Source organism: Hesperophylax consimilis, chromosome 25, assembly GCF_061612785.1.
Source record: "Hesperophylax consimilis isolate HC1 chromosome 25, BYU_Hcon_1.0, whole genome shotgun sequence".
NCBI lineage: Eukaryota > Metazoa > Arthropoda > Insecta > Trichoptera > Limnephilidae > Hesperophylax > Hesperophylax consimilis.
The window spans coordinates 3944933-3964551 of NC_142860.1; the positions used below are offsets into that span (position 1 = coordinate 3944933).

At 33.2% G+C, this 19619-nt stretch overlaps 1 protein-coding gene across 1 annotated transcript in view; it reads left to right on the plus strand.

Moving 5' to 3' along the window:
* Oamb (Octopamine receptor in mushroom bodies) overlaps positions 1 to 19619 on the plus strand; it is a 246237-nt gene that overhangs the window by 108740 nt on the left and 117878 nt on the right. Inside the window, exon 3 of the mRNA XM_089646902.1 lies at positions 15090 to 15324. Within this exon, the coding sequence (XP_089503028.1) occupies positions 15090 to 15324 (235 nt within the window). The remainder of the gene's footprint in view (positions 1 to 15089; positions 15325 to 19619) is intronic.

Sequence of the window (19619 nt, forward strand, 5' to 3'; positions counted from 1 at the left end):
GTGACTACCACTCAAGAGTCCCAATTGCTCCCAGCTGTCCGCAGGCAGTAGAACTACGGCATCCCCAATTATTGGTGTATGATTTGAGGCTGTGGTGGGGGAAAAGGAGAGAGGAAGGTTGGTATTTCCCGACCTACTCAACCATCATTTCAGGTCAATGTTCACAAGCAATGTTCCGATCATGAATGGTAGTCTTCTTTCTCCAAGGCCACACTGAGAGTACTTATCATTCCAATGTGTATAGGAAAATATAGAGTAAAATGGAACGGAATGTGAATGTAGATACCAATATTGATTTGTTTTAAATGGATGTGGATGATTTTTGTGGGAATTCGCCCTTAAATCTAAAGCCAAAATGCAATATTTTGGCAGCCATCTTGAATGTCTAGAGTTCTACACTAATTTTATCCGAAATCGTCCTAAAGGAAGTTAAGAGGGTGCTGAACTCGAATCTAATGTCAAAATTCAATATTTCGGCGGCCATCTTGAATTTCTATAGTTTTGCACCAATGCAATGTGATCATAAGTCGGTTTAAAGGAAGTTAAGAGGGTACTAAACACGAATCTAATGTCTAAAACAATATTTCGGCGGCCATCTTGAATTTCTAGCGTTCTGCACCAATGTGATCCTAAGTTGGTTTAAATGAAGTTAAGAGGGTGCTGAACACGAATCTAATGTCAAAATTCAATATTTCGGCGGCCATCTTGAATTTATAGCGTTCTGCACGAATGCAATGTGATCTTAAGTCGGTTTAAAGGAAGTTAAGAGGGTGCTGAACACGAATCTAATGTCCAAAAGCAATATTTCAGCGGCCATCTTGAATTTCTAGAGTTCTGCACTAATTTGATCCTAAATCAGCCTAAAGGAAGTCAAAAGGGTGCTAGACTCGAATCCAATGTCAAAATGCATTATTTCGGCGGCCATCTTGAATTTATAGATTTCTGCACTAATTTTATCCTAAATCAGCCTAGAGAAAATTAGATTTGATTCGAATCGGCGTAAGTTGGTTATTTTCGGTGGCCATCTCGAATTTCTGAACGTCTGCACTTATTTTTAATTTAAATTTAATATAAGTTAAGTAATAGTTGGGAGGTGCGGATGAAATGTATGGTTATTGTTCTGCATCCATCATTTGTATTTTTGTATATACCTACATACAATGTGCGAAAATTCTACCACCAAACACCCTCTCTATATTGGGTAGAGAGGATGTATAGTCGCCTGCAGTAATTAATAACTAGCTGAAAAGATTTTCACTTTCTAGTAATCAAATATTACCTAATTTCGAATGAAAATAATTCTGGTGTCGCGAGGGTTAACTATTTTTTAGATCAGTGAAAGCACGAAGGTCATTGAAAGTGATTCATTATTATTTCTTGCGTAATGGCTTACGCATTTGACACTCATTGATTATATGTTTTAGAAATTCTACTTGATAAGATCGCTGGTCACTTTATATTTGATCAATTTATTCATATTGACTTCGTCAATTCCGGATACGTCATTGTATTATTTAAAAATAATACCTTCATCCAATAACGCAATGTATAAAATAGATAATACTATAAGTGACCAGCTCAGGTACGGGGGCTCCATCGAATCCAGAGTAAAGTGGGCCTCTCAGAAGCTGGGCGTACTGTACAAGGCCCGCAGATACTTTAATAGTACACAACTGCTCACCCTGTACAAATCGCAAGTGCGCCCTACTGTCGAATTTGGCAGCCATCTCTGGTCTGGAGCCCCAAAATACCTGAAAAAAACCCTTGACTCTGTGCAGAAACGGGCGGTCCGTTTGATAGATTCCCCAATCTTAACAAACGGACTGCAATCTTTAGAGCACAGGCGTCAGGTAGGTATGCTGTCCTTGTTCTATCGGTATTACAATGGAAGATGCTCTGAGGAACTAGCGTCATTGATCCCTTCGGCACCGGTGCGTAGTCGGGATACACGCCGAACGCGCGCCCAACATTTGTACACAGTTGACACTTGTCACATGAGAACGGGTCGCTTCTACGATTCGTTCTTAAGTTCAACAGCTCGGCTGTGGAACGAACTGCCGGCCTCTGTGTTTCCTCCCTCCTACAACATGGGACTCTTCAAGACCCATGTTCACTCCTTCCTCTCCAAAAAAAGACCCTCCACACAGCATCCCCAAAGATGACATAGGCCTCGAGGGAAATTATTTTCTTCAGGGCCTCCTGTGTGGAGTAAATATAAAAATAAAAAAAAAGATCATGTGAAGATTTTGACTTGGGTGGAGCCTTAAAAAAACATTACTGATAATGGTTAGAGCAAAGAATATCCTGAACATATAAAGCGAACCATTTATAGCCATTTAAAATTTATAATTTACCTAAATATATGTGAACAATTCAACAATAATACATTTTAGAGTTCTTGCTAAAATAACTCCCAAGGCCAATGTTGAAAATTTCAAGAGACATTTACATCATTTGGCCGCTCCATACATCCTGTCATGCCAAGTTGGGCCAGAACGTACGTTCTGTCATGTGAAATACACAGCAAGTCATGGTGTCGACACAGGCGGTGGTTGTTCGGAAGGAACACTTTATAGCATTGCAAGAGGTATGTGCTGTCAATAAAATAGTTTATAATTTTTAATATTGTTACTGTAGAAGTCCCATTCCTCCTAAATAGGAGACTTTCGTAACGCGTTTCAGAGAGCAATTCCATGTGATGCATGAATTGAGGGTGCTCTCCATGCATTCTCATATAAGGATACCTTGAAAACTGTTTTTGAATATATTCTCATAATTCTATGTATTTTAGCTGGTAGGTATAGGGCCCGAGCAGAAGCGTATTCTAGTTTTGATCGTATAATGCAGTTGAACATCAATGTCATTGCTGCAGGCTTGTTCTCATCGCAAAACCAAGAAGTTTGTGACACGGTGATGCCAACTACACTATATAATCTGAAAAGCTAAGTTGGATGAAGGTTGTTTCTTATCGATTTCACTGAAGACATATTTTGTACCAATGCCCCGGGAAGCTTAATTCCTTTTCCGTGTTCAATAGGAGGCAGTACTGCCTTAAAACACGCACGGGTTTATTACGCTAATTCTCTTTCCAAACCCGTGTTCAATTTAAGGCGCGCGTCCTCCAGCCGTGCACGGGTTTGCCACGAATTATATATGTTTATTACTGTTCGATATTGTGATTTTTACTTGTATTTTTGATGATTTGTTTACGGTGTTGAAACACTGTAAACACCTTTTCTTCTTTGTTTACGGTGTTGAAATCTAAATATGAAACATTTATATGTGATATGGTTTCCAAATGGAGAACATTAAAGTGGTTTTTTCCAAGCCCCTCCGTATAACACATAGCCTTTTCGTGAGAATGGATTTTTAAGTTTCTAGCATACATAATCGTAGTACAAGAGTAGTGACTGTAAACAGACAGAAAAATACCGAAATCCATATCATTTCATGGCAAAAGGAAACACAAATTTATAAACTAAGACGTTCATTTAAAATTTAACTGAATACAGTTATTACTATGATGTTTATAATATCTTTTTGTGTCGAATAATCTATTCAAAGATACTTTTTACTTGAATAATACTTGGAAGGCGGGGATGCCTAACACCGTCCCGGTAACCATTTATTGGAAAACCAACACCTCTCCTATAGGTCACTTCAAGTGGTTCGATATATTTGATGACTTAGCAGGGGTTCTCGGGTTCATGAGGTGGATGGATTCATACGTCACTCCTGGACATACTGACCCCAACCTGCAATTCAACAAACCTTTAAAAAGTGATGAAAAAAAATTTACCCGTAAATCGTAGTATTAACTATTTAACCTAATTTTTGTTTCACCAATTTGTTTGTGATCACCAATGATTTTATATCACTTTTCAAAGGTAGGTTAAATGGTGATTTTTATGACGTATTAGGTCATTGAGACTATGGAATCCCAAATCGGGGTACGTTGTGAGTCTGAAGGTTGTGGAGAGAGGAAGGAGATGACAAAGAGGAAGGTGGGAAATTAATTGACTATTCATATCTGGTTACCAAATACGGCAAAAGCCATTTCAAGCAAATTTTCAATTTTGATTGGTTTTGATGGTCTTACACTTGGGCGATACTGAGAGTATCTTCCAATCTGGAACGTCCCACAAATACAGGGTTTTCCAATAAGAGGTGTTATTTTGATATCCAATCGTAAAAGATCAATAGTTTTGTTGCTTGTGTGGCACGTAGCGCCGTCTCGTTGTAAGTAAACGTTGTCCAGACTAATACCATCCAATTTTGGCCAAAATAAATCATTAATCATCTCTCGATAGCGCAATCCATTCACCGTAACTGTTGCTCCAGTCTCATTTTCGAAAAAGTAAGGTCCAATGACTCCGCCGGACCATAAACCGCAACAAACAGTCACACGTTGAGGATTAAGAGGCTTTTCACCAATAACTCTTGGGTTTTCCGAGCCCTAAATGCGACAATTTTGCTTGTCGACAAAGCCACCGAGGTGGAAACGGGCCTCATCACTCAAGATGATTTGCATTTGATTCACTCAAGTGAATTTTAATACTTTCAATGCGTTGTTGAAGCGTGTATCGTTCCATTTTTAATAATGGCGTAGTTTTTATTGTCAAATGTCAAAAAATGACAGCTTCAAAAGTAAAATCTACCGAAATAGCGTGCTATTCAAAATAACACTTCTTATTGGAAAACCCTGTATGATATGATACTATGTACGAGTATATTATTGCAAACGAATAAATTGTGAGATGACACAAATTTGAAACCGCGACCTCCGGATTGCTGGTCCCTCAACCGTGGAAGCGTCTTAAGATTAATATTATTACAGTTTTTTACCGCCATTTAACAATGAATGTCTTCTCATGGGAGCCATAAATCTTTTTTGACACTTTGATTTAAACGGTTTGCTAAATTAATAATATCGTTTGTTTAATCTGCCACACCAAGATATTAAGAGCATCTAAAAAGTTTGACGTAATAGGTGTAATATTATTTTGAAATTGTTTTGAAAAAGCTTTCAACATAACATCTGGAAAAAGTTGTGTGTACCAAACCACTACCTCTGGGGTGGCACTACGATCTACTGTGCATACCATATGTTACACAGAACGTACCCATTTGCTCAGTACGGTAAGTACTGAGTTGAAGATATCTCTTGATATCTTCAACATAAACTTTTAGGTACTGGGCATAAAAAATACCACCATTTACGGTTAAAATAACTTCGAAAGAATGAAAATAATATAGGCAGCTCTCTGATATGGTGGAATTAGTTTAGTGGTTTGAGCAAGGTTTGGTTAAATTCGTAGATGCAACTGAAACTTTTTCTATCTTTTCTTTTACACATTTTTTTTGTTTGAGAGACGTTAACATTGTCTTCAATGATTAAATTAACAATTTTATTAAAACTTATTTATAAATATGTATTTCTAATGGTGCGATGCTGATTATCTTTTATTTATAATTGTTTTGTAAACTGCTTTTGTTATAAACTGCGCCTACTCTCAACATAGTTTTTTTTTGTGAGACAAACACTTTATCACATTATCAATATAATATAATTTATGAAGTTGAATTTTAAAATAATTATTTAAATGTACATATAAAGTAAATCAATTAATTAAACCCATGCTTCATTGTATTTCTCATAACTGTAACTTTTCCTTTTCTTCTGCTTACAAGAATTCCAAAATAGTCTTACAGAATCCTGCATTAAAACTGTTATGTTCTAATTTCGGGTTCTCATCAGTTCTACTAAAACTTACTGGTTACTTAATGGTTTTCTAATAATATAACCTATGTATCTGCCAAGTGAATTCCCACATCTTTTACAGAACACCCGGACAAACTTCTTGACTTTATAAACAACTATTTTTGCAATATAGGCTCAAACTTAGCAAATAAAATTAAACAAAATTCAATTAGTACTATCGAAAATACAGTGAGGATTGACGATGTAAATCAAGAAAACAGCCTCAATATTGTCAAGATAACAAGTGATGAAATAAGAAATATTATAGCCTTCCTAAATATAAATATTTCATCGGGAAATGTACTGATATCAAGCAAATAAATTAAATATCTACAAAATGAGTTAATCCACCCACTGACGTATCTTATAAATCTGTCAATATCAAATGGTATTTTTCCTGCTTGTCTTAAAATTGCTACGATCATTCCAATGTATAAAAACGGTCCCAAAAATGAAGTATCAAACTATCGACCAATTAGTATTTTAACTACACTATCAAAAATATTAGAAAAAGTTATAAAAAAAAAAATGCTTACATTTTTGGATTCTAATAAAATATTATCATCTACGCAGTATGGTTTTAGGGAAAACCTGGGTACTGGTGACGCTATAGCTAATGTAACAAATACAATTATTAGAAAATTGGATGAAGGCAAAAAATGCCTAGCAGTTTTCATTGATCTTCAAAAAGCTTTCGATACCATTGACCACGAAATACTGTATTTAAAACTAAAAAAAAATGGAATAACCGAAACAACCCTAAACCTACTTAGAAGTTACTTAACGGGAAGAGAACAATTTGTACAAATTGGTAAAAGAAAGAGCAAAACTCTACCAATTAAGTACGGTGTCCCCCAGGGAAGCGTATTAGGACCTATATTATTTCTAATTTACATAAATTACCTTATGAATCTTCCCATCAAAGGAAACATAATGAGCTTTGCAGATCACACTGTAATATTATTTCATGAACAAGATTGGACAAGCACATATAAGGAGGCTGAACATGGCCTAACTATTCTTCAAAACTGGCTTAAAGCAAACTCCCTTACATTAAATGTGAATAAAACGAAATATTTAATTTTCTCCAAAAACAAAAGAGGACAACCAATGAATGAGCATATACTCAAACTACATGAATGTCAAAAAAAATTTCCTCAATGTTCCTGCTCGATTATAACTCAAACCAAAAGCATAAAATATCTTGGTATTGAAATTGACGATAAACTGCACTGGGATTCACACATTGATCGAACTTCAAAAAAGTTAACTAAACTCATCTACTTCTTCAAAAAATTACGGAACATTTTGTCAGCTAGGGATTTAAAGAGAGTTTACTATGCTTTATGCCACTCCAAATTAAAATATGGAATAATAGGATGGGGCTCAGCAGTATCAAAACATATAAAACAGCTGAAGGTAACTAAGAATTGCATCATAAAGACCATACTAAAGGTTCCCATAAGGACGTCAACAACAGAAATTTTTAAACAATTTGACGTTTAAAGCATACAGAAAATCTATGCCAAAAACATTTTGGTACAACACCTCAAAAATAATTCTCAGGAAAACACCTCACATACTCATAAAACCAGAGCCAAACAAACAGAGATACTAACTATACCAAAGTGTAACTCTACCTTTGGACAAAGAAGCTCTGAATTTTTAGCAGTAAAGGTATATAACAAACTCCCACTTAGTATCAAACAAATCAAAACAAAAAACAACTGCATTAAGAACATTAAATCTTGGCTTAAGGAATTACCGGAAAAAGAACTTACTAGCATATTTAAAACATCGTCGTAGAAGTTTCTGGAAACCCTTACCCAAAACATGGAGTCATACCATAGAAGTCGCTGAATAACTTATCCAAAACCTAGTCCCCCTCAGCACAGGATCTCCTAGTGAGGAGGACTATGAATATAATCAACATCTATTTTTTATATATATATTCTTATAAAAATGTAAAAAAAATGAATAATATAGCTACTAAATAAAAAATTTAAAAAAAAAAAAACTCAAGAAACTGTATTTTATATAATCTTATACCTACGACATAATGATAACATTGTTTTAAAAATACATAAAAATCGAAGCGAAGATTACTAAATCTTGTATTCAATTTATTTCTTTTGATCCGAATACAAATCACGTCTGTTTTAACACATTTTGTTTCATGGACCCAAAGAGTTCTTCCTGAATCTTCGGTTGTATTAAAAACTGTTCTTGTAATTTCTTAAAATGTAAGAGACATGTTCACAATCGATAAACTCCCGTATTTAAGCGTCTGAACATCCCTTATTATTATGTTGGGTGAATTGGATTCTTTAGTTCATTCTTTTTTAATTGTAAAAGCCCAGCTACACTACTCGTTATTTATTTAATTTATTTATTACTTTAATTATATAATAAGTGATAGCTAGATAATAAATAGAATTGGTCCCAATTCACTTCCTTGGGGGACGCCATAGTTTTGTTACAATTAAATGACAACTATCTAACTTGTCAACTTATTACAGCTTATTACAACTTGGGTAGAAACCCACCTAGAATCGGCATTTAACGGTGTTTTTTCAAACTGAACAAAAAAATGGTACTGAGTGCCATTTGATGACATTGTTACATTTGAATTTCTTTGAAACAACAAGCTCTGAATGTTATATAAATATTAATTCGCAATTAAAAAACTTTATCAAATATAAAACTGGACAGAAGAATAATATCTTAAATTAACAAACTTCTAACTTCTTTTCAAAATCTTGTGATTGATCTCCCAATCGATCAAAACTGGCAAATTGAATATCTTTTTCAGAGAACGCCCCAATGGACCTCAAAATAATAAATAGTCTTATCCGTTGGACCCTCTTGTTCAAGAGCCTATAATAATGAAATATGATTTATTCCTTGCGGCTCGCTCCGGGCCCACCACACAGAGGTTCGAATCGCAATGGTGGTCAAAAATATTTGTGAAAAAAGAAAAAATATTAATTATTTTATTTTGCGTTGTAAAATGATTTTGGTGTAACTTTTATCAGATGCCTACATATTTAAAAAAATATCAGGCTTTGAGCTGCGCTTTTAAAATCGCCAAATTTGTTTTCCATAACATTTTATACTATTATTAAAAACTTTTTAATAATAGTAAAAAAAATATTTTTTTTTATACGAAATTTTGGCTGAAAAGGCTGATTTATCAATACAAGTCGCTCTCGATCGCCGTCGAAAGTACATACATTGGTCAACGTTCTTATTTTTGAGTCTCATAAAAAGTGCATACTTACATACGCCAAACGTCAAAAGTTATTCCATTCGAACAACGACTGGGTCGAACCACTCGTTGCTCGAGTGGAATGACTTTGTCGAGAATCGAGGGCCAGGTGGTTTAAGGAATTTTCAGAAGACCAAGACTGCATTAAAGAAGAACCACGTAGCGGACGGCCTTCAACTGCAAGAACTAAAGAAATTTTCAAAAGAATCCGGGATCTTGTACGTTCTGGTCTTTGGTTGATGGTCATAATGATCTGAGCAGTGTTAAATTTGACTCACACAAACGTTCATTGCCCAATACAAAGGATCATCCCTACAAAACCGTGGTTTCAACAATTCAAAAAATAAATTTCCCCGCTTATTCGAATAAGAATTTGACATAGTTCTGTTCCTTCACACCTTTTTAAAATTCACATACTTGACTCCGTGGATTGTATATTCTTTGGGTCTAGCAGTGGGAACTTTAGATCACATCTTTTTTGGTTGTCACTCTCTAAGCAAATATCCTCTCTTCTATCAAGCCTCATCTAAAATTGCCTCCCCTCCGTTCAACATTTCATCTCTTCTAAACTGGACTCCAATCTTCCATATAATTTTGAAATATGACAATTTAAACGAAAGTAATGTATAAAAAATTCAAATTCATATTTTAAAATGAAGACCTCTAACGCCTTTGAATGGTTAAACACAGAAGCATTTGAAAAAAAAACAGTTCATCAATAAAACACATTCATAAGCATGTTGAAGTTTTGCATAAGTTTTTGTTTCACTGTGCCTAATCCTGAAACAAAACTTAACAGCGCACCGTTACTCCAGGTAGTTGTCACTTATTCTCTGAGCTGTTTTTTTCAGATCTTGGCCTACGTCCTTCTTAATCTACTTAGTTTGCCACATCGAACGCTACGCTGTCCGTCTCATTGTAATATAAATTTATCCTATAACTTCGCGGAATTCCATATTGTCAAAATCATAATTTTGTTCATATATTTTTGCGATCAGGACGTACGTGCAGTGTACACTCCCGTTCTCCCTTTTTGTATAATAACTAGACCTCTGAATTTGGGCTCCAGCTAGGTCAATATTTCATAGTGATACCCGTTTGATAGAGCGTAGGGGTTTATTCATTTGAAAGGGGTGCTTTTTTGTTCGGATTATATTTTGAAATTCTAAATTAAGCTCTCTTATTTATTACCGGCGCTACAGTTTTTTTGCTCGCTTAAATTTTTTAATACGTAACTTTTTTGTTATTTTATTATTAATTTTGATTTTATTTATTACTGCTTGAATATTTATAAGTTTGAGCGTGACAAATGTTTGGCTTTTCAGAGATAATTGAACTATCATAGGTTGGCTTAATACAATCGATTAACTTTGATTATTTTAATATTTACCATAAATTATGGTTTTAACCCCTTACGCCTTTGGCATATTCTATCAGAAGGTCATTCGGAGTCGAAGGTCAGAAGGAGTATTTCCGCTTGGCACTAAAATCCAAATATGGATAATTTCTGAACGTATTAGAAAAGTAAAATTTTTATTTGTAACGTGATAATATACGCTCACAAATTGGATTATTAAAAATATAAAAACATATAACTTTAGATAGATTAAATTTTTTTAATACAATCACAGCAAAGTTTTAAAAATGGATCATTTTATGTTTTTTTTAACTAAAAATTGATGAAAAAAATACAAACCCACTCATTTTATTGGATAAAAAATATATTATAAACGTTTTTCTCATCTCACTTTTTTGTGGTTTTATTTAAAACTACAAAAACGATTCATAATTTTTATTAAAATCTCGTTCGGAAACTTTGGATTCATAAAACTTAACTTCTCAATTTTTTGTGATTAATTTTAAGATTTTAATATAAAGTATGGTGTTTTCTCTTTCTTACACCTTTCAGATATTTTTTCTGCACACAACATTAGGAGAGATACCACGATTTCTACGAGACCTTTTTTTTTTTTTTTTTTTTTTTATTTATTGAATTTTTTTTTTATACATACATGGTTACATAAAATATTGAAAAATGTATAAAAAATTATTGAAATAAATGTACATAATTAAAAAAAATCCCACGAAGGCGAAGCCTGAGTGTGGGTATTATAAGTATTTTTATCTTATTTCTATGGTTTAAGTGAAGATACAATATTAAATATAAATTTAAGTTATTTTAAAAGAGTTACTGTAGAGATACAATACAAGAAACTAAATCATGTAACATGTAAAAGTTTTAAAATAACACAAAAAATAAGGTAAATACTAGTTTTTGAAGACATCTTAAAAAGTGAATTAGCAGACAAAGCATTATGAAAGCTTTATGAGTTGTTCTCAAAAGCGAACAAATTAGCCTTTGGTTGGAAAATAAACACTTGTCTCCAATTTACATAAGTCTTTTAGACTCTTAGGCTTCAGAAAGGCTAATGGTTTGAAAGAGAATTTCTGTGGTCAATTTTCAACTTTGAAGCAAAACTAATTTTTTTACAAATCATTTGGGCAGGAAAATTTTATGTTACATTTTCTTGTTTTTTTTTTTTTTAATTAAACTTTAATTTTAAATATTTGGGAAATCAACAGTTGATTTTCATATTAATTTTTAGTTTTACCTGCTAAAAATACAACCAGTTATATATTTCCTGTGAATTTCCGGTTTAAACTGTAGAAATATAAGTAAATAAAAAATGTATTCATATGTGTTTGTGGAGTCATATCCTTGATCTTAGTGTAAGTGCTCACCCATATATAGCACTAGATATGAGTCTATTAGGTTATCCATAGATGGCGTTTAACAGTCGAGCATTGTAGTAACCCAGTGTAAAATAAACACGGTGGGAATCTCAAGGTCGGGGTCCATATTATTCCAACCGCCTGCTAATTAAGATATCAGGGCCCATACAATCAGAGATAGTCAATCAAGTCATTAGATTCCAAGTGTTTTGTTGAACCGGAGTTTTATTTTCGTTTTATTAAGTGTTTTCTGTATGTTACTGCCTGTAGATGATCAGGTAGCTTCAATGGAATACAAGGATTGCGGAAACTTATTTACTAGTTAACAGTAGCTATGTGAGAGAGCTCGATCTACAAACTCTACTACAAGTTGTTTTATCTAATTAACCACCCAGTATTACCAGATTTAACCTCTGTTATTATCCTATAAATAAGAGATTAACCCGTATATACAACAACAAAAAACATGGTGATAAAAGTCACCTTTCGGAGTGGGGTGACTTTGATATACCAGTTTGTATATGCTTCTTATAGTTCAAACATTTAAGTAGTTATGTATATTGTATTTTGTTTAACACTGATATATTTACATTTTACCGACTACTACTCTTACAGCTTTACAAATTACCTCTTGACAGGCCAAGATGCCAATCAAAACGTCTGGAACCAAGTGGGTCTTCCGACGACCCCATGAATTTTTCTGTCTTACGGGTTTTTAGAATATAGAAATAAAATACTAAAATGATATCCCATAAATAAAATACTAAAATGATATGTCAAGTATAAGCATCAACATTTTGAATATAACCAGAAACCAACAAATGCGATACATTTTTCGAAGTTTCACTATACCCACGTGACCCGAAAAAGATGTTAAAAAAGCGATCGTTTCTGGGCGGTAGCGAGAATTATGCAGATATTCCCTATGATCAAAGTCGCCCAAGGTTCAAAAGTCACCCTATATTACGGTACGTGGAAATGGTTACTCAATTTCATCCGCAGTAAGATAAAATTGAGCTGGCATAGAGATAAGCCTATAACACACTTTTATCAGTTTCTCTTCTCAGAGGATATAATCCACAAGATTTTATCAAAAATTAAGAACTTGCGTTCTTTCTACGCATTTTTCAAAGTCTGAAAAAGTGTAGGTACATACAAGATATGGTATTAAAATATTGTAAAGGGAAGTCCATTGTTCATACTCAATACAGCCTCTATCGTTAGAATAAAGGAAACCGGAAATAATGACGGAGGATGTCAGTAAGGCTTCGACGCTACGTGACCTATCTCGATCTTAACGGATATCCGATGTATTGTTAACTCATCAAACCACACTTATAGATTAGTGTTCCGGCCTGATGTGTATCTAATAATTATTTCCTTAAAATGGTGACATTTTAGGTAGGTAATTTTTAGGGTAATATTTCATAAATTATAATGTTGGTAAGGGTATAATTTGTGAGTATTTTTTTTAATTGACTGTGAACAATAATAGAACAGAGAACTGAAAACTTCAAAACACTCATTCTATACTATTAATTCTTTACTATAAATTCAGTACACAGGGGAACCGTATAAATAAAATCCGGTAGGTTACAAATATATTTGGGTAGAACTTTGTAATTACACAAAGAAGCAGCCAATAAGGTATGGGAAATAATTTAATGGTAATTGTTAGATTGACAGGATGATGTCAACAAAAATAACCCGGACTCAATAGCGGAGTGGTTAAACGTGTTGTCCAGTTAAAACAGAGATCTCGGGTTCGATCCGCAGTTGCGACCATTACCTTTTTATCTTCTGTATCTTGTTCTGTGTCACGTTTTGTTTAGGTTTAGTAATACTATGTTTCATACGAGCATTTTCTAAAAAGAAAAACCGCTAAACATTTTTTTTCCTACTTTCACCTTTTAATTATAATGCGAATAGTAAAAGTTTTGATTGGCATGCGAAACTGTAAATACAACTTGTGCTAGGATTGCAATACATTATGTCTACTATTAAAAATGCAAACAGTTTTTTTTTCATATTTAAAATCAATCGGTTTATAAAACTGCACTAGAACATTTTTCTTTGAAGAAAATCAGTTATCACCTCGGCGAAAATCTCCGTCGAGTATTTCTAACGTGGAGAGTTCTAGAGAGATATTGTTTCGTTATGTTGCGCTGAGTATTTCACCTCTCCGTTACTCTTCCATTTTTTTAATTACTGCCCTTGGAGGAATAATGTGTAATTATAATATGTACATATATTTCCTCCAATCAACTGCCCCTCAACATGTTTTGGAATGCCATGATGCAAAACAAAAATTGGGTTGACATGAGGGGTAACTCTATTACCCCATGCATTTTATTATTTTAATAGCGTTGTATCAATGTTTTTATACATTTGATTGCAAATTATTCTTAAGGCTTACACATCTAATGAATTTTATTTATTTATTTTTTAACGCACTTTATGGGCTTTTACATAGGAATATTAAAAAATATACAGTTTTGTACATGATGGAACTGCGATAGTAACAATCAATTGAAAATGTCAACTCAGCATAAAAGATTATTTTCATTCATATTCTGGGCACTGACGAATAATGGTTAATTAAATTAGTCCAAGAATTTTGACATTTCTAGTATTGCTCAGTGGAATACGAAAGCTAAAAACGATTATCATAATTTTGTAGATCGTTTAAAAAAATCTCTTCATCCATTAAAGAACGGTTGGGTTCGGGCTGAGTTACAGGTTCTGAAATTCTGAAATTTTCAGCACATACAATTAATTTTTTTACATCGTATGATTGTACTACTCTTCGATAAGAAGCATTTGCATATGGATAGAAGAGGAGTGTTTAATATAATGCAAACATTTTGAGTTTAAAATATTATGGTACAAGCATGGTTATTAAAGTACATTGCAATTGAAAAAAATCATTATATATCGTTAATGCGGTATAAAGATACATTTATATTTAGTGAAAGTAGTAGGTACTACATTGTAGCCAAATAATGTTTTTAACAGAATTACATGTTAATGTATTTAGAAAAAAGAAAAAAATATATAGCATACAAAATAAAAAAATACAGGATTAATAATTTGTACGTTAATTCTAGTAGAAATTGCAGAAATAGTTTTTTGTTGTTGTTAATGATGTCTTCATAATATTTATTGACAGAGTTTAAAACTTGAATTGTATCGTTTAAGCTTCTGATTTCTTTAAATTCAGTAACTTCTTTAGTTTACTTTTTTACTATGTCTTTTTTTTATTTGGATATTGGTGTACCCCTGTTGGAAACGAAAAGGTTAACAAGTCGATATTTCTTTCTTCTCCAGGCAACTCCAGAATCCCCCACCTCCCGCAACTCCACTCTATCCCTTCCTCCACCCCCGCCGCCCTGCCCCTGGACCTGCGAGCTGACCAACGACGCCGGGTACGTTGTCTACTCCGCTCTCGGCTCCTTCTACATCCCCATGCTGGTCATGCTGTTCTTCTATTGGCGAATCTACAAGGCGGCCGTCAGAACTACCAAAGCCATCAACCAGGGGTTTAGAACTACCAAGGGAAAGGGTAAGTGTTTACTCAATCATATTGTTTGTTTGTCGTGACTCTATACCAAATTAAATAATACATTATGTTACGAGTGTATTATGCTGACGAAAGTTAGCATTTCCGATGCTAATTTGATTTTTAATAATGTTAATTTGATTTTTATTTAAACCTTTCAAAATCTAAATAAATGTAATATTTCCGAACGTATATGAAAATTATAAACTGCTTTTGAAAGACGATGAAGTGCGCTTTAAATTTTATTTAATATAAATAGTTTATTGCAAACATCAAAATTTTTAAAAATAGCTCACCTTACGTTTTTTTATCGAAACATTAAACTAAAAAACGCACGTTATATTAGAGAAATGTATTAAAATATATGGTCTACTTTTCGTAGCATGTAAAAAAAAAGGTTGATAAATATTTCTCAAATTATGGTCCGAACCTTTGGTACATTTAAATTCTTTTGTGGTAAACTTCTATTTGAGTATAAAGCCTGACTTTTTTTATTTCTAATGACGTTTAGATCGAATTTCTTACCCAGATAGTAACGGAGACACAATGATTTCTAGGAGACTAATACAAGCTGTTCCCAAAAACGAACAAGTTAGCCTTAGGGGTGAATAACGTTTTTAAGATGGTTTATCATAGTTTCCGTGAGCAATCAGGTCATAGTCCCGTCAAGCCATCTCCCGTTTCACTTAATTCTTTTAACGGTAATTCGGTCCTTCTAATTAATTTCACCAGGGTTAAAATTGGTTATTTGGATATGTCTCTTGGTTCCACGACGTGTGTACCCAGAAATCTGAACCTTGTTCCCGTAGGTGAATTAAAATCCTCTATTTCTTGCAACAATTTGTGTTTTCTTATCAGCTGTATGTGTCTCCTGAGGTGGAAATGTCTCGTTAGTAGTCCAACCTGTTCCCTCAGTGAGTTTCTGTGCATATTGAGTAGTTGGTAGTTGGTCTGGTCCGTATATAAATACTTGGATTGTCTCTTTCAGGATTCCCTCTTTCATTCCTTCTGGTGTTTGAATTTGACCCACCTTTCACTGTGTAATTTATTAATTTATTCTTTCTCCCGTATACACGATCAAAGCAGATTGTATATATTGACACAATATTACAAACTGATTTACAAGAAGTAGGATAACGCCTTTTATAGCATGAAATCGCTACTCCTCTAGCACCGCTGGTGAAGTTGTCTTTTGCTAAACCCTCTTGTTGAGTTGGCGATCTTGGAAATTTTCCTAAATTCTCTATATCTAGTTGAGAGACAGCTGGGAGTCCCCAACCCAGCAAATAATAAACATCAGAATGTTAGGTCTATTGACTTCTTGAATTCGTTAAATTTGGTACATGTTTTTTGATGATCTCAGTCATCTAGTAATCATGCAACTTAACGTGATCTGTAACTACATCGGCTACTTTTGTATTCTTCTTAATACACTTTTAGACTTTCAATCTCTCAACGAGACACTAGCAAGACTTACGAATGATAATATTATAATCTAAAGTTATGTTATCATTATTATAACATCTGAGATAATAAATAAAACCTCTTAGCAAAATATTACATTGTGTACATGTCTTAGCCAAAGTGCTAAAATAGTTTTAAAAAAACTTTGCCGCATAATTCATTCTTTGTCTCATGCTTTTACAGCGGGATAAGTTTCCTGAAAAAACACCGGTTCACTTACGCAAGATTCCAATTATCATATTTCACACATAAACTAGGAAAAAATACCCGGAATACAGAAATGCGTGGGGATAGAAAATTTGGTAAAAGCGTAAAATAATGAAAAAATGTCATAAACAACGCAACTGTCACATTAGGTTTCTTATACTTCGCGAACATAATCCAATCACAACACGTATTTTCACTTTTCTGGTAAAAAAATTCTGAAGGAGATTTTTTTACGTAACCTACAAGGTTCGTTGGACAAAATGTGAAAGAAATATTTTTGGTTGACTTGTTGAATGAATTACATTATATTTAAATTTGTCACTATGTGCGTAAATGCCCAGGTTTTGTTTTAAAAATAACACATTTTTTTACAACTTTTAAATGGAGTCGTTATCAATTTACATAACTTTTATAATCAAAAGCTAATTTTGATAGTCAGTTGTTTTCTACAATAGAGATATTACAAAGTATTTATTACTCTGCAAGTATTTCAGGTCTTTTTTGTATACGATAGTGGTAGATACTCCCAGTATTGTCCTGGTGAAAGGTCACTTCAAGTGATCAAAACGTTTCGTAAATTGGGTTTGTCTATATTTTTCGACTTTATCTGCCAGGTACTTCCCAACTGTTAACCCTTTCGAACCCGCATTATTGTTTCCACATATATAAATTATGTAATGCTTGATTATACGTCAGAAAATTATATGAAAAATTTTTGTATTTCATTTTTTTTTATAAATTATTCTATGTTAATTTGGACTAACATAGGACGTCAGAGGGTATTTTTTAAATAGTAAGGTAAAATAAACACAAAACAAAAGTAATACCAATAACTGTTTCATGTAGAAATTACACATTTACAATGTAGTGATAATCACTAAGGTTAAAACAAATACAAACACTACATTTAAACTAAAATTTATCCAGAAATAAAGAAATAATCTAGAATAATAAATCTTTTAAAATTCGCCATAATAGTCGAAAACATGTCCGTCACTACCAGTGTTAATTTGAATGAACATTAATATTCTGGCAAATGACCGTGAACAGTGAATTGACTGATGTTATTATTATAGAACACATCTTAACGCGTTAAAATATTTGTACTTCGAGTAGAAAATATTGATATCTCACCTTAAATTAAGTAATTAATAACGGCAGAAATTCGATGAAACTCACAAACAGCAGATGTCAAAATATTTATCGTTGTTGTGGCGGAAATAAGGATTTTAACAGAGCGGAAAAAATAAACGCCACAGAAAAGATTACAAGCTATAATAAAACAAAAAATGGCTTTTCTAAATCGCTACCGTTACGGTAAAAAAAAATCACAAAGTTCATGTAAATTTGAATTAACACTGGGGATGAAAGGGTTAAAATTAGCTACTGCGGCCCTCCGTAGTTATAGGTCTTAAACTATTGGTTTTGAACTTGACTAAGTTAGCGTAATTTTTGGCTGATGGTAAAAGTAGAGCTCTACTAACAACTCACACGATAGAATTTGTTTTTACCATTTTAAAAATATTTAATCATTGTTTTAATAAATAAGATGGGTTACTAGAACATTCCTTCTTCTATTTCTAACCTAAGAACAAGACGGTTCCTTTAGAATGGTCAGGAGTGAAGATTTAGTGATTTTTTCATTGCGAAATGAAACTCGGTGAAGTCAAAGGAGTGTTTTTATTGAAGAGACCTGAAAACTTAACACCCACCTTCATCTTCTTTGTATTCTTCCCTCCCTTCCCTACAGCATCACAAAAAATATATTATGTCAATTATGGATGCCGAGTCTCACTGGCTTCCGGAAATCAGGATTTTTCTGGAGTGTTAACATAATATATTTTTTTAAATTCATTCAAAGTTGTGTAATTAAATACTCTTTCCTTTTTGACACATATGTCTTGTGTGATGATGTGTACACACTTTGAGGGTAAAATTAAATGCATGCAGAACTACAATTTAACAGATAATTCTCTGGATATTATAAATTATGATATTTTCTCTGAAAATACAACTTTTCTGAAATTATAATTAAAGGTTTCAGAGATGACTACATAATTTTAACGCCGCATTTTAATTCCTGGCAACAGAGATTTATGGTTATTAAGAGTGACATCTCCGCCCTTAATGTACCCTATAATTAATCTTTAACACCGTTAAAAAATCTCCAGGGTGAAATTAAGTTACCGCTTAAATTATGCAACATAAAAGTTTTGTTTGCGGCGTACGAAGCGGGAATTTAAAGTGTTAACATTTCAAAATTGCTTTACTTTTTCTACTTAAAATTATGCAACTTACGTGTGTAGCTTGTAACTTTCTTAAATATATATAACATAACCTCATAATAGGAAAGTTACAGGTTCCACACATGCATTTGCATAATTCGATAATTTAATCACTTCATTAATACACCATTTCAGTTAAAATTATGCAAATTATTTGTGTTATCTGTAACTTTCCTATTATGAGATTTTTTTGTATAAATTTAGGAACGTCACAGGTTACACACATAATTTGCATCATTCGATCATTTCATCACTTCATCTTTACACCATTTCACTTAAAATTATGTAACTTATGTGTGTTACCTGTAACTTTCCTATTGTTAGATTATGTTGTATAAATTT